The sequence below is a fragment of the Gallus gallus genome, chromosome 9, assembly GCF_016699485.2.
Source record: "Gallus gallus isolate bGalGal1 chromosome 9, bGalGal1.mat.broiler.GRCg7b, whole genome shotgun sequence".
Taxonomy (NCBI): Eukaryota; Metazoa; Chordata; class Aves; order Galliformes; family Phasianidae; genus Gallus; species Gallus gallus.
Window position 1 is genome coordinate 12,183,513 of NC_052540.1, and position 14,833 is coordinate 12,198,345.

Genomic DNA, 14,833 nt, shown 5'->3' on the forward strand with positions numbered 1-14,833 from the left:
CCACACTTGTACACATAATGTGTAGTATATATACTACATATAATACATTTGAAAGTTTTAATGAGTGAGAATAAACGTGGTCCAGAGCAAAACTCCAGTACTTGGCAGAAGGTCCACAAGAAGACATCTCCTGTGATGCAATCAATACTTTGCATAGAACAAATTACACATCAGCGTAGGAAGAAAAAGTAAATTATTTGATGCAAACAGCCCTGCTGAAGGTTCTGTAATGCACTTTGTTAGAAGTTACAAACTGGAAATGTTTCAGTAAATAAAAATTACTGTCAAATACTGCACAGTAATACAATACATAGGGATGCAAAAAATAAAAAGCTAAAATATATGGTCTGAACAGAATGGTGCTACTACAGTATCAGAAGGCAAAAAAAGGTATATGAACTCTTTTGGAAAATTCCCTACCATTTCTGAGGAATCCCATCCTTTTTTGTAACGCCAGCCTATTGTCAAGTAATAGACACTAGCACTACCTGCAGACCAGCTGTAGGCTGCACTTTTATTCATGTTCTCTTTGCCAGCAAGGTCGGTTTATTCAAGCTCACTGATACTCTTGCTTCATACTACTTCCTTCCCCTGCCTTAGTTACAAAGCAAAATTGTCTGGAAAGGTACATGGTACACCACATTGAGGAATCGGTACAGGTTGAAGTTAATTTCTCCCTGTTGGATCATTTTAAAATCTCAACCAGTTCCCTGAGGAACAGACCTATGGCACACATCTCACCACAGCCAAGGATTTAGTGAGGATGTGCAACTGAATGACAGGAGCCTCTCACAGAAGCTGAGAGACTCCGAGGATGCTTTAGAAAGGACTCATTTTACTTTTCAAAAAGGTGCATGAACAGATGTCAAGTGAAGTGCCTGTAATGAAAAAGGCCAACAAAATCATCACGTGTTTCATCTGACAGCTCACACGTTTCTCAGTGACACACCTGCTAAATGGCAGCCTGTCTCAATTTAGAGATTTGGTACCAAGTCCATCACAGCCTTAGGAGAGCAGTGTCAACAGATCAAAAGTATTTTATAAAGTGAGAAAGGTTTTAATGAATATTTTTTTAAGAGTCATGAGCAAGATAAACAATTTAAAACAGCTAGGAATATATAGGGCTGTGAGTATGATCAGCCAAACAGCACCCAAAGGTAAGAAGAATCTCTTTCCGTGCCAACAAATTAACATGGTGCTTCCTGTACGCCTGGAAAGTCATCAGATGAGAACTTAATTTACACTGAAGATGACCTATTTATCTACAGATTGCTATATCTAAGATGCTCTTTGATGAACTCCTTGTGTGGAAATTTTATTGCCCATTAACAATGCACACAAGTCTTTAATGCAAGTCATAACACAAATACAAATTTACTTTAGAATAAACTCAGCATTTCTGATCAACCAGTGCTTTGAACATAGTCCCACAATATTCATTTTATATTTAAGATCCTGCTAAAGTTAACTGACAAGTCCTAAAAATTACTTGAATGGGAAAGCTATGAGTCCTCCCTACTATTTCACCTGCGCTAATCAGAAACGCAGCATTCACTAACGTGGTAATCCGGTTCCTTCAGTTGGAGGTGTACAGAAGCTGAAGGCAGGTTGCACGTTTCACGAATGCTTTCAAAGCCAAAAACTTAACGGTTGTGTTAACAGCGCCACGTTTTCCAGAAGGCCTTTTTACCCGGCTGTGTTTGCTACTTGCAATACCACAGGCTGCTGATCGAGTTCTACCAAAGCATTTCTTTTGCAGTGTCCTTGATGAACCAAGTAATGAATGCATCCCTGCAGCAGCAGAAGCATCCTTCTGTACTTCTGTATGAAACACAAATTAAACTTACCACTTCAGAACGAATGAAGGTCAGCCTGTACAGGAGCTTCTCTTTTTCTCCCTGAGTTTTTGGGAAAGCTGTTTGAAACTAAGTGTCTGAAGTGTCAGAACAACATAAGGATGCCCAATTAAACTCTTCCTGCAGTTGAGCACACTTTTCAGGCCTGTGCTAACATCAATCTTATTTTTCAATGGATCTAATTAAGATTTCCTAATGCTTCCAAAACTGTGAGGTTTCTTCCACTTGGAGATGCAATTATTTTCTACTCTCATGCAAGGAGAAATCAGCACTATTGTTGGAATTTGTAATGTGTCGTGCTGGCTGGAAAAACCCACAGGGGTGAATGTCGTATTTAAATCTGCATTCTACACACATTGCACAGACAGAGATTTGGCACACAAGATTAGATAAAGCATGGAACAAATTTACTCCTGGCAATGTATTATCAATTTGATCCCATGAAAGAATTTCACTTTTTCACATTTGCTTTTTGAATTTGCAGATGAAGGAGGACAGCATACAGGTACAGCTCAGGTGTAAAATCACACATATTGTATAAGAGAATCCCTCTCCTCTTAAAATAAAGAAGAAATATAAAGCAGCAATCAGAGAAGGGCACTAAACCAGTACATCTTAATTAGGGGAGAGAGAGAGAGAGAATTAGCCATGCAAATTCAGAAGTTAGTCGCTGCTGAATTGCTATATTTACACTGTCCTCCAAAGACTGCTTGCTATGTTGCTATTTATCATATACTGAGGTATGTGCAATTAAGGAGAAAAATCTGTCCTTTTACTTCAAGATGCATCTTCAAGAAACACAACCATCTTTTCCTTAATATTACACAATACCCCCACAGTGCCGTTTGCAAGCTGTCTATTCATGAAGATATCAAGTTTCAGTTGCAGGGATACAATGATGCAGCTCATTTTTCTCATTACTTTGTTAACATGACTCTGAGAAATCACCACAGATTATTACTCCCAAAGTCTTCAGAGCTTTTCTGCAATTGCGATCGAATGTCTATAATGATATCTCTGCTGGACTTCCTGTTCAGTTTAGCTTACATTACATAATCTTAAAGACTTATTCAAAAAACCCAAAGATTACAGAATAAGTTTAATGTCAGTTGCTGAAACTAGTTTTTAACTAGTTCAAGTAGAAGTACAGAAAGATCATACCAAAGTAACTTACAGAGCATAAGTGGGACAGCCAACATGTTCTGTCAGAATCTAGCAATATGTTCAAAGATCCTTGAAAGTTATTTCACTGAGGTCAAAAATTGCACTGGAAACCAGAGAACAGATGTGAACCCATCCTGCGTGTAGCCAAGTTGCCTACCAGACTTTGGCAACTTTAGATACGATGACAAGATTAGGTCTCAAAAACCATAGCAGCGCTCTCTGAAAAGGGACGTGGGTGGAGAAGTACTTTTCACAAGGAATTTTTGCATTTTAGATTTTTCTTCCAAGTTCTAACAGAGCTGATTAGCAAGTTTCAAAAATCTTTCTTGGAAGCGGAACCACCAGTTTCCATGGGGCTGCTGCCAACATTCTGGAGAAGGCTGCACTTTTGGCAGCTGACAAAGTCAGAAGCCCAGCCTCAACCATTCCCAGGTCATTTCCATCAGGAGAATAAAAGCTACACAAACACGAAACACTTGTCAGGGGCTTCAAACACTAGATGAATGTATGAACTGGAATGTAAGCAGTTTAGAATCTGTAGCTATAGGCTATAGCTAACAAAGCAAACTAAAAGTGGTTCAGATTGTTTAGGCTAAGTTATATCATAAGCAGTGAAGTGATAAACTTTGTGATTATGGATATGAAGGTCTCACCATCATGTCCATATGCATACATAACACATGTACAGTGCACAATGCTCGTTGAGGGGAAAAATCACCAATTCTGTGCTACCGTGATCACTTCATAAACTAAAAAGACTGATGGCAAATCGGCACAACCACCTAAGTGGATCCAAACCTGAGCAACCATGCTACCCCATCACCATGAGACAGACCTCTTTGAAGCAGCAGTTATGTTTGTGCAGTTGTACAGTGTACCACAGAGAGAGATGAACCATGAGAAATACTGTACTTCTCTTGGAGGTTAAAGTTACTATCACTTTATTAAAGCCTCTTATTCTGGGTCTGCACGAACACAGAAGCACGTCAAGGAAGTGCATCAGGGAGAAAGCAGGGACAGGGGAGGAATAACAGCGAATGACAGAAGTCTGGTCAAAGATTAATCAGTCATCACGTTAAGAAAGTCCTTAAAAAAATCTGCTGCTGCATTAAAATCCCCCTCTTGGCTTCTAAAAAAATCAACTCTGTTCAGCAACCTGTTACACTGAATATAACGGAGATAAAAACTGTCTATGATAAAGAAATGTCCGGTGACTTTCCCACTGAAGAAGCAGTGTTTCACAGCTTACAGCTAAGACTAAATTTTTAACCAGCATTTCAACTTGATGGCAATATTAGTCAAAAGCAGATCCTAAGACTCCTCTCTCCTAAGCTGTACCCATTCCTAGAGGGTACCTTGCTTCTACAAGAGCACGGTGATCAGGGAACTACTTCAGATAAAATGCATTTAATCAGGCTCATTTTTCTGATTTGATTCAGTTTGTGGCCCTGCAAACAGATAACGAAGCACAGCTGGGAGACAGAAACTGATTGAGGTGGATTTCTAAAGGGGCAAAGGCAGAAGCACCTGAGCCTAAGATTTTTAGCAGGTAAACCAGTGAGGTCCTGCAACATTTTCAATCAAATTTAAAGCAAGCTCCAGCACTAACAAAGTCCTGTGTGCTCTACTAATACATTTTGGCCTCTTCCATGGAGCTACTGCTGGCCCTCATTCAACTCAGAGATGAGTCAGATTGGGGAACTCAAAAATCAATTTCTTTTTTAACATTCAACCCTTCAACCCATATTTCACATTTGAAATCTTACACCTTATCAGTATGTCATAACCGATAGAGGAGCAAGGCTGCACTTTGCCACAGTTCCCTGGGGAAACTGCTTATTTTCTTAGTTATTTCATGCTCTTCTATTCCCACTTCCTTTTTGCCTTCTTTATGATTGATTTTGCATGAAAAGAATAAGGAAGGATATTCAACTTATTCAACTCTGATGCATTTGATCCCTTGTTTTCCACAGAAATTATTCTGTAACACAATTCTATCAAATTTCTTAATACAAACTGAGAATATGACTAAGGCAAGCCGAAGAAAATCAGATGGCAGCCTGTCAAAGCTTAAGCACAGATTTGAAGTCAAAAGCCTAACAAAGAGGAGAATATGCAGAGTTCTGTCACAAAAACACAAACTGAGTTAAGCCAGATGTTGACTTCACATACTTTGACTTAAAAAGAATAACTATGTGTTTACTGAAGAGTCATAATCTCAGACTCAGAGCAAAAAGCAAGTAATTGCACCACTTTTCAAAGTTCTCAGTGCTAATACTACTTTTCCAGTCGTATTACTTTAATCAAACTGAATTAAGTTCAGTTTTTAATAAACACAAAAACATCAAGTTCAGAAATGAGTGAGTGTACAAAAATATAGAAATACTAAGTTTTCAGAAAAGCAGGAAAACACGCTAGCAATGTGATAAAAAAAGATGATTACCTGACATATAGGGATCTCTTCTGGCTGGTTCGCAAAGATCCTGATCCTGAGCTAATGCTACTGTTCATCATCTGCTCCCGTAAATCATGTATTTTAGCTTCAAAACGACTGTATTCTGTAAGAGAGGGAAGCACTGCTATTAATTTCCTCTGTACCTCTGGGGATTAAATTACTCAAAAAAAAAAAAAAAGCTGAAAATCTCAGAAAATAAGGATTTGTTGGAGGGTTTTTTTTCTAATGCAAGAAAAAGCTCCAAAATTCCAATGTTTTAATTGAGCATTTTTTTTGTAATTAAAAACTACATAAAGTCTTACATTTATCAACTGAAATAAAATTTGAAATAAAGCAAATGAACAAATGCAAATATCTGTTACAAAGATTTCATCGTTCATTCTACAGTTTACAGTGACCAACTCCTTCCTAATTAAAACATAACTCAATCACTTCACGGTAACAAAAAGACAGAAATCTTACCCCATGACTAAAAATAAAGCATTGAATATGTATGTGAATTGCACATATTTATAATCTAAATTATATTTTTTTACATGCTAAGATGTGAGAACTATAGGTTTCTGAATTGCTGGAACTGAATAGATACTTCAGTATTGCTGGACGTGAGTAAGACACGGGATTTCGCACTACAAGGTGGGGAATATGCAAAACATTATCTGAATAAAACAATGTTCCCATAGGACTTCAAGAAAGGAAAAGAAGTCCAGAATTCTGGCATGAATCTCAATCCAATTGTAAACAGCATTAAGACATTCGAACTCCCTCTATATAATTATGTACAATGTTAATCCTGGAAAAACGGATTGTGTTCTTAAGCAGCACTGTGTGCTAATAAAACTAAGATAAATACATTTGATTTTATCTACAAAGGCAGACAGTAAAATAGCAATAGTTCCTTGAGGACAAACATATCCTAAAGCAAGGTACTTACATGTTGCCAGCATAAAATATGAACTCAAAGCAAGTAAGTTTTTCCTTCAGTTCAATAGTTTGGACTTCAGGATCAACAGATCCACTTCTAAAACCTTTCTAGTTAAGGGAAATGCTCTACAGCCACCACCTTCGCCAGCAAACCACGTGACGCAAGATTATAACAAGTCAACATTGGGAGAGCCAGGGTGTGCACAGCCAGGAGCTGCTGAGCTGGGTAATTTGTGCTCTTCTCCCTTGCTGCACCTCATTCCCTGTGGGCATCAAATTTACTCAAGACACGCAAGACTGATTAAAAGGGCTCTAAGATGCAAAAAATCTTGAGGAAATCTCTGAACTGCACTTCCTTCAACAGCCATCTTAAATACCACAATTTATCCTATTATGTTCTGTAGGACTTTCTCCCTACACACTCATCAGGCAATAAGCACCAAAACGTACAGGTTAGTCAAGAGAGGAAGAAAAAAAATAAAGTTATTGAAGAACTCTCTGTGAACTGGTTTCTGGTATACCACTTCATTCATCCAGGTAACTACAAATTGAATATTTTAGCAATAGCAGCCATAATTAACACCGTGCAGATTGTGACTGTAAGAACAGCCTCTTAGATAATCCTGTTTCTTGTCCTTTAAGCCCAAAAGCCAGTAGTTATTAAGATAGCATCTTAGTTTTTGAATCAGCAATGGTGTCTTTGTACAAATGAGGTCCGGATCAAATAATTTACCAGCACTAACCAAGCTGATGATGATGCCTGATGAGAAAAAACTGTTTCCACCCTACTGATGGTATTACTAATATCAAAAGAATTCAGCATGACAAGATGGCAACCTAAGAGGAATGTGAGAAAACAGGATTTTTTAGAAAGCAACATCCCTTAGGGGAAGGACCCAGACACAGGAAGAATAGCCTCTCCTGCTGTGCCTCTGCTGCACCACATGGCATGGGTAAGTCACCTCATTTTCCTCAGCTTTTCCCCTTCCTCACTGCTGCTTCTCTTATCTACTTAGACTGTAAGCCCTGAGACAGGAACCTACTATTCACGAGGACTAATCTAAACAAGATTTCAGACAGCACCTGCATATCTGCATTTCATTTATATGAACATACAGGTTCATACTGAACTCATTTTTAACAGCTGCTGCATCTCCCTTTCAGAGGTGAAAACCGTGTAATAATTATGACTTAAGTGGAAAATAGTCTCATTTTACAGTAATAACTGGGGAGTGAGCACTGTGCTTATCAAGAGACAGGTATCAAAACACAGGAACAAATCCGAGACGCACCAAACTTTTTCACCTGATGAGACACTGCAGGTAGGGCAGGCAAAAAGCTCATTTCCTTCTTTTCTTTAGCCCCTCTCCCCAGACAAGACGGTCACATTTCAGAGCAGCTGAGAGCCAGCTCCTGAGATAAGGGAGGATGTGGTGCTAGTCCTTGTGAGGAGACTGAATGCTGCCTAGAATGAGCTTCTCTGAAGTCTTAACCACTCGTCTGAGTCTACTGTGAAGGGATGCTTTTTTTTTTTTCATTTTTAACCTGTCTATTAATTCAAATCAGTGCATCATTAAAAACAGAAGTTTTTAAACACACTGTCTACTGACTGAAACATGGCTTATCCCAAAATTATTTATCTGCTCTAATTAAAACAACAAATAAGTTAATAATAAGGCAGAACGTAGTTACAGTTAAATTCATACTCCCAGGACAGCTTGCATTGTAGAAAAACATTTTATTCATTCCGTAAAACTCTTTTGCCTATAAAACTGAACATTGTCAATATCACCATTTAATTTATAAGAAATCTACATTTCAGACAAAGGGTCTGAGCAGTGAAGCTGTCCTGGGCTGCCGCTCTGGTGAGCCACAGGGATAAGCAGATAGATGGTGAATTGTCTATACCGGCTGTGGAAGGTAGAAAAGAGGCAGCTATGACAGTTAATTGGGTCTGGAACACACAACCTAGCAAAGAGAGATAAAAGAAGAAGACTACAACAAGGGACAGAAAATTCAGAAGGAAAAGCAATTCATGGAAGCATGGATGTATGCACTGGGAACAGACGGTAGCACAGCACTCAGAAGCAGAGATTCCTACATATACTAAACCCACTAAGAGCTGAAAAAGTTCACTTTAATTAAAAAAAGTATGCCTCTTGCATCCCTCTTACCATCTGTCTGTGGAAAGCCCTCCTTTAGTGAGCCCCACTGGATCTGTCAAAGCAGTTTCTGCTGAGAATTTTGGGCTGCTTTTTTCCCCCCCTCCACTCTCAGGATACTCACAATTCTCCTTTATTGTGCTGCTTACAGACACACTGAGAAGCAGAGCCTGGCAGTAAGCTAGGACAGCCACCATTACACCCACCTTGTACTGACCTTCCACGTGCTTCCAGTTCTCGGCTGGTGAAGCAGGACTGGCACAGCACGCAGTGTAGTGAAGCTGTATTTACAAGCTCTAGGAATGATCTACCTCTATCTCTTGACTATCAACACTGATATTTGATAAATTCATAGGTACAACTCATGTGCTTGTTACGAACTCTAGTATAAATTGCAGGGGTAGAGAAAGTTATGGAGTGTTATGCTACTTACTATGACCACACAAAAACATGCGCCAAGATTTACGCATGAAAATATACAGTAAAAACATTTAAAGTCATGTGGGGAGAGACAGCACTTAGTTTCAACACCAGACTTTCTATATTAATGTGAACTGAGAGCAACCACAATGAATTCCATGTGCTATTGGTGGCTTTCACACACTCGTGCCTCACCAGCCACTTGAAAGACCCAGGCCATGCAATCTCAAAACAGACTAAAAAATTGCATTTGTATTTAGTTAAGAATTCTTCTCACAGAACCTGCAAAATTCAGAATGAGACTACATGCAGTCACAGTGCTGAAGTGAATTTACCAACACCACGCATTTACAACTTGTACAAGGCTGGACACTTCTTAAAGAAAGACTAGCAATTTTATTTATTATCTTAAAGAGCAGAAGTGAAGATTTAAAGGATTAAAACATGAGTAAGCTGCTTTACAGTGTTATCTATCAGGACTATTTATAGCAGAACCCTTCTTCTAAGCTTAATGGGACAGACTTTAAAGGTACTTTAATTGACTAATCTGGATTATTCACAAATCAGCAGAACCAGGTACAAACAAGCAGAAAAAAAAAATGGATGAGTAGAGATCACATACCTCACAACATGGTAAAACACTTAATTTTTTCTAAAATATTTTAAAATAGTTTTCATTTTTTGAAATTGCTGAACTTTTAAACCACCACTGGTTTCAGCAATTCACGTACTCCGCCAAAAAGTGAGTGAAGCTCAATCTCTTGGTATGCAACAAATACTGAAATGTAAGTTGTGCAAAAACATAATTATCAATATCCTACTTTTACAAATGGAAGATTTGTATTTCCAAGACAACGTTCAGAAAAATCCTTAGCTCATGCACATGGAAATGCTACCCTTTCCCAGAATTTAGTCATTCTGTTTTAAATGCTGCAAGAAAAAACGGCTCAATCCTGGCTATTGAAAGGTAAGCTTTAACAAAGCATTATTTCCTCTTTTGACTCATTTGCTTTAAAGACAAAGAAGAGTGAAAGACTACAAGGCTGTTGTACTTGGATCTTATTTTCAGTCAATGTATACATTCCATCAAAGCAAAAATAAATACAAGGAAAATGCAAGTAAAAAACTGGCTAGTTAGGTATCAAGTGTTTGGATTACAATACTGAATCTCAAATATATTTTGTAGTGGTTCACCATGAATCACTTACATTTACTGTAATCAAACTGGAAAGAATATGCATGTATCAGCAACATACGTAAACAATGCAAGTTCAGAAGTTGTGTTTTGTTTTGGTTATTTTGTTTGTGTTGTGGTTTGTTTTCTGTTTTTTTGGTGTTTTTTTCTTGTTTTTTTTCACAACACATGAAAATCATCTCTTGGGGACTTGGCCTCACCTGCTAATCTTACACTGATCCTCCCAGTCACCTAAGAACATTGGGCTAATCTGATCACTAAACCATCTCACTATTCTTTCAGAGAAGAAGGGGATATACAGAGATAGACTTGATCCCGTGAAATATAAAGACAAGAGAAGTGCAGATTTTAAATTCTAAATAAAGAGGCAGCTGATAGTTGACGTGGAAAAAAAAAGCAAAAACTTGTTCTACTAATTAAAATATCTTTTATTTTTTAAACTTAAGGTGGATTGTTGGGAAATAAAGCACTGCTATCATTTCCTGCTGTAAAAGGCTTGTCTGCATTTTACCACTATTTTGAAGGAAGGGTCAAGTGACCAATGAAAGAATGCTGATGCCAATACATTTTGCCTGCTTTTGTTTTCCAAGACCTCTAAGAGCACTCTTCACAGTTACGTGCTTGTAACTGAAATTAATAAAAAATATGAACTTAATTGACCAGTTTTGAGCTAGTAGAATATAAGAAAGAAAAAGTGTTTAATCCACAAAATGATTTCCCATCCAAATTCCATATTTTACGTATTTTTGTATTTTAAATGTATTTCTTCAGCTATTTTTCTTATTTTAAAATGTCTACATGCACTCAACCTATGATATAACCCTTGTGGTTGTATACTGACACCTCATTCCTCATCACAATGGCCAAATCTAACCTTCCAGAAATGTTGAGGTAAGCCTGTATTATTATGTTGTCCTCAAAACACAAACGAGTGTTTCAGATGATCTTCTAACTTCATTGGACATAATGGAAGCAGAGGTGTCCATGTGAAATGGGGGGAAGAGGAAAACAGATCCCTCCAGACGCTGCTGTACGTCTCTGGACAGTCCTATACTCCCCCTTGCTGCTCCTCTCCTCACTACATTTCCTTCACACACTGCTAAGTAGCACGATGGTTTCAGTGACCAGATCTGAACAGACACTCCAAGAGATGCACAGGAATCTAAATGGCCTAGAGCTTCTATTCATTCTTTCACACTATCATCATATTTTTTCCTTTTTCCATCCTACATTTGTGGAAAACCTGAAGAAGATAAAAAAAAAAAAACCAAAAAAAAGAGAGAAGGCAGAGTGGCACTGAGGCCTCTGCAGAACTAGAAAGCAACAGAAAAATGTAACAGTGCAGAGACCTCTATACAAATGAGAATGGTTCATCAAATGTTTTTGTGCATTGGAGGAACATCATCTTCTTTAAAACTGCTTCGGGTAATGCTTCTTTGCTTTCAGTAGAACTCACTATACAGCAAAATCCCATTTTATTCACAAATGATGTCCTAAAAGGAGATAGAAATGTGCAGTGCCACAGGGAGAAAAACAAAAAGGAATTCAAAAGGAACAGGAAAATGAGAACAACACCCTGACTTATTCACCACCTCTACAGGCTAAGTCCTATCTCCCACACTCCTGCTCTTTTCTACCTTTCAGCAGCACTCAGCCCCAGCAGGTTAAAACCTAGTGCTCTCTCTGATACGCACACAACATGTGTGCATGCATGTACCACACAAGTATGTACTAGTACAATCCAGTATGACTCAACGTCTCACAACAACTGATTTTAGGTGAGTTTTAAGGTAAAGGGTAAAGTGTACCAGGACAAGACAGAAGCCAGCTGGCTACAGTTGTGGCACAAGTGTACAGAAGTGGTGCATGATGTACAAGCCACTGTAGTGAACAAGAAAATACTTACATATTTCCTCTTTGGCTTTCAGCTATCCCAAAGGATGGGTAAGTGGCTGAAATGTGATTGAGTATAGGAGGCAAATTTTGTAAGGCATCACCAAAACTACTAAATACTGCTGAAAATAAAATGCATGCCCAGAAGGATATTCTAAGGTATAAGATTGCATTTGTTTTCACATTGTTTTCCACGTTTGTTTTCACACTGTTTCATTGTTTTCTGATTCTATAACCAAGGAACGTTTTGGAGATTTAAAAGAAAAAGAAAGTCAGTTACATAATTTGAGCCCAAATACAGTGACAGCAGTACCATTCAGCCATGTTAGCCTGTCTAGGGAGTAGTAACTACTGCTCACTGAACTATGTTGTCTAACTGGATTTGAGGAGACTGGGATATGGAAAATTCAATATCTTCCATAGCAGGAGTTTTCCAATGATTTTTATTTATTTACATTAAACAACCTACTGAGGCTTTTATATGAGAGAACTGCCTGCAAAGTTTTTGTTTGTGTTCTCCCCAGAAACCAGAGCAGAAAGACAGGTGGGGAACTTCTGAAAGAGCAAATGTTGCAGGATGCTACAATATAAATTAGCATTTTCAGCCACATCTATGAACATACAAACTGTCATATACAGTTACAAGGAGTGAAGTGAGCTGGTCCCAAATGTCTTCCAAATGCTCCTATCATACTGAATTTATTTACCCAGTTATAATGAGCACTGATGGATGTCTAGAATCTCCTTGATCTGTCCTAGCTGTCAGCATCTTTTACTAAAATCCTACTAGAATCATAAATATAAATAACACACATATGCAATACAAGCAGCTAGAAATGATATCTTCATCTTCAGGAAGACATTTGAGAAACACTGATGACGAACAATAACTTCATGCTCTACTCATTTAAATACTTTTTAACCTTTTCTTGAATGGCAGAAACAAAAGAAGGAGATAGAGTGTATCATTCCCAACTTAACTGAATCAAGTTAGAGGAAAACAAGATCAGCAGCTATAATCCAGGAAATTTCAAGGCAATCAGAAAATGTATGTTTTTTTATTAAATACCCAATATTAGCAGGATTATATTTTCTACTTGGAAACCTGCATCTCAAGAAGAATGCTTTCCTATAATAAAAAATAATCAGGAACCTCTAGGAAAATACAATCTTTACTGATTCCTAAGCTATAAGCAGTGAATATCTTATCCAAATTACTTCCCTACACCAGATCTGAAAGAAGCTGACAGCTAGAATGCCACTCAACCTCTTTTTACAAGAAGTAAGATAAAGATAGAGACGACAGAAGTCAGACATAAGTAGCTAGAGCTCTCTGAGGTCTGCTGGCCATGTATCACTTCATACTTTGTCTCCAAACTACAATGGATCTCAGTCTCCTATATACACCTTTCTTCTGCGGCACACTTCAAAAGGATAAGGTAAACCCTGACACGCTTCCAACATTCCCACTCCAAATGGGGATTAAAGCATTACTCCAGAGGGAAAAACTGGCATGTAGACAAAACATCTTAGAAGGAAAAAAAGTCCTTCTAAGGATTTTTTCTAAGGAAAAAAATCCCTCTAAGAAAAAAAGATGTCAGATGCCTGTTTAAAACATAGGATATTTCAAGAAATATCTCCCACAACTACTTTTTCAAGCAGGTCCTGTAATTCTCTGGGAACCACATTCTCAATACAGCTCAGCTCTGCACGCAGTTTGGTCCCTATGCTTCAGTAACCATGAAGGAATAAGTGCAGCTCTTAGTTTGAAGCCTGAAAGTGACAGTTACTGAGAAATTTGTAACAGAGGCAAGAGTATGTTGCTCTAGGCAAAACTCTGTGTAATGAGTCAAAATCCCATCGGCCAAACACCTCAAAACGTGTTTCAAGAAAATGAGTTATCTACTTGGACAAGCAGTAATGAAGAAAGCTGTTTTTCCAGTGTAGAAAGAACAGGAACCATCTAAAATCCTTAGATCTTTCTTAGGGAAAGTGAGTTCCAACTATTGGAGTATGAAGGGATCCTCTGCTTTTATAAGTGTGAGTGCCAGAAAAAGAGGACTGAAAAACTGCTTCTTTTAGATTAAGTCTGAACACATTTTTTGGCAAGGAAGAAATAAAGGCGCTGTGTCTTGGAATATGTTCTACCAGAGAAACATTTGTTCTGCTACTAGGAACCACTTCTCAAAATATCTTTCTGGCAGAAGAAACAGTGACCAAGAATGCCCTCTTTGTGAAAAAAAAAAAAGTGGCCTGATCCTCAAAAGAACACCCCACAAGTAAATAAAAGCACAAGTTTCAACTCTTAATAAGTTGAAAGATCATTACATTTGGGGTGGCTACTGGGTCTAACAATTTGGCTCACCTACGAGAACACTATAGAATTAACAGAGGATAGGCCAAATGCATATCAACAGAAATACTTGATAATTCAGACACAAAGCCTAAGCAAACATGCCAGAACCAATGCTGATCTTTCTATTATTTCCAGTCCTGGAACAGAACAGTCTACAGACTCAACACGTGAACAGGATGCACACACTCAAAAGACAACACAGTCATTGACCATATGGGTTGGCTGCAGGGATTTGACTGCGAAGCAGACACAAACAAATAAGTTGGCCTTATTACTGACAAGAGTTGCTGGATAGGTGAATATAAGATGCAATGTTGACACAGGTGGAGAGGAGGGAAATATGAAAGCTAACACTTCAAATGGTCAGAGAGAACAAGATAAGAAGGGTAAGAGAAACACGACAGAAAA

At 38.1% G+C, this 14,833-nt stretch overlaps 1 protein-coding gene across 19 annotated transcripts in view; it reads right to left on the reverse strand.

The window, feature by feature from the left end:
• Positions 1-14,833, reverse strand: part of DLG1 (discs large MAGUK scaffold protein 1) — a 131,849-nt gene that overhangs the window by 18,895 nt on the left and 98,121 nt on the right. For all 19 annotated transcript variants that reach the window (XM_040705646.2, XM_040705647.2, XM_025153616.3 and 16 more), the window contains one exon: positions 5,464-5,578. In XM_040705646.2, coding sequence (XP_040561580.1) covers positions 5,464-5,578 — 115 coding nt within the window. The remainder of the gene's footprint in view (positions 1-5,463; positions 5,579-14,833) is intronic.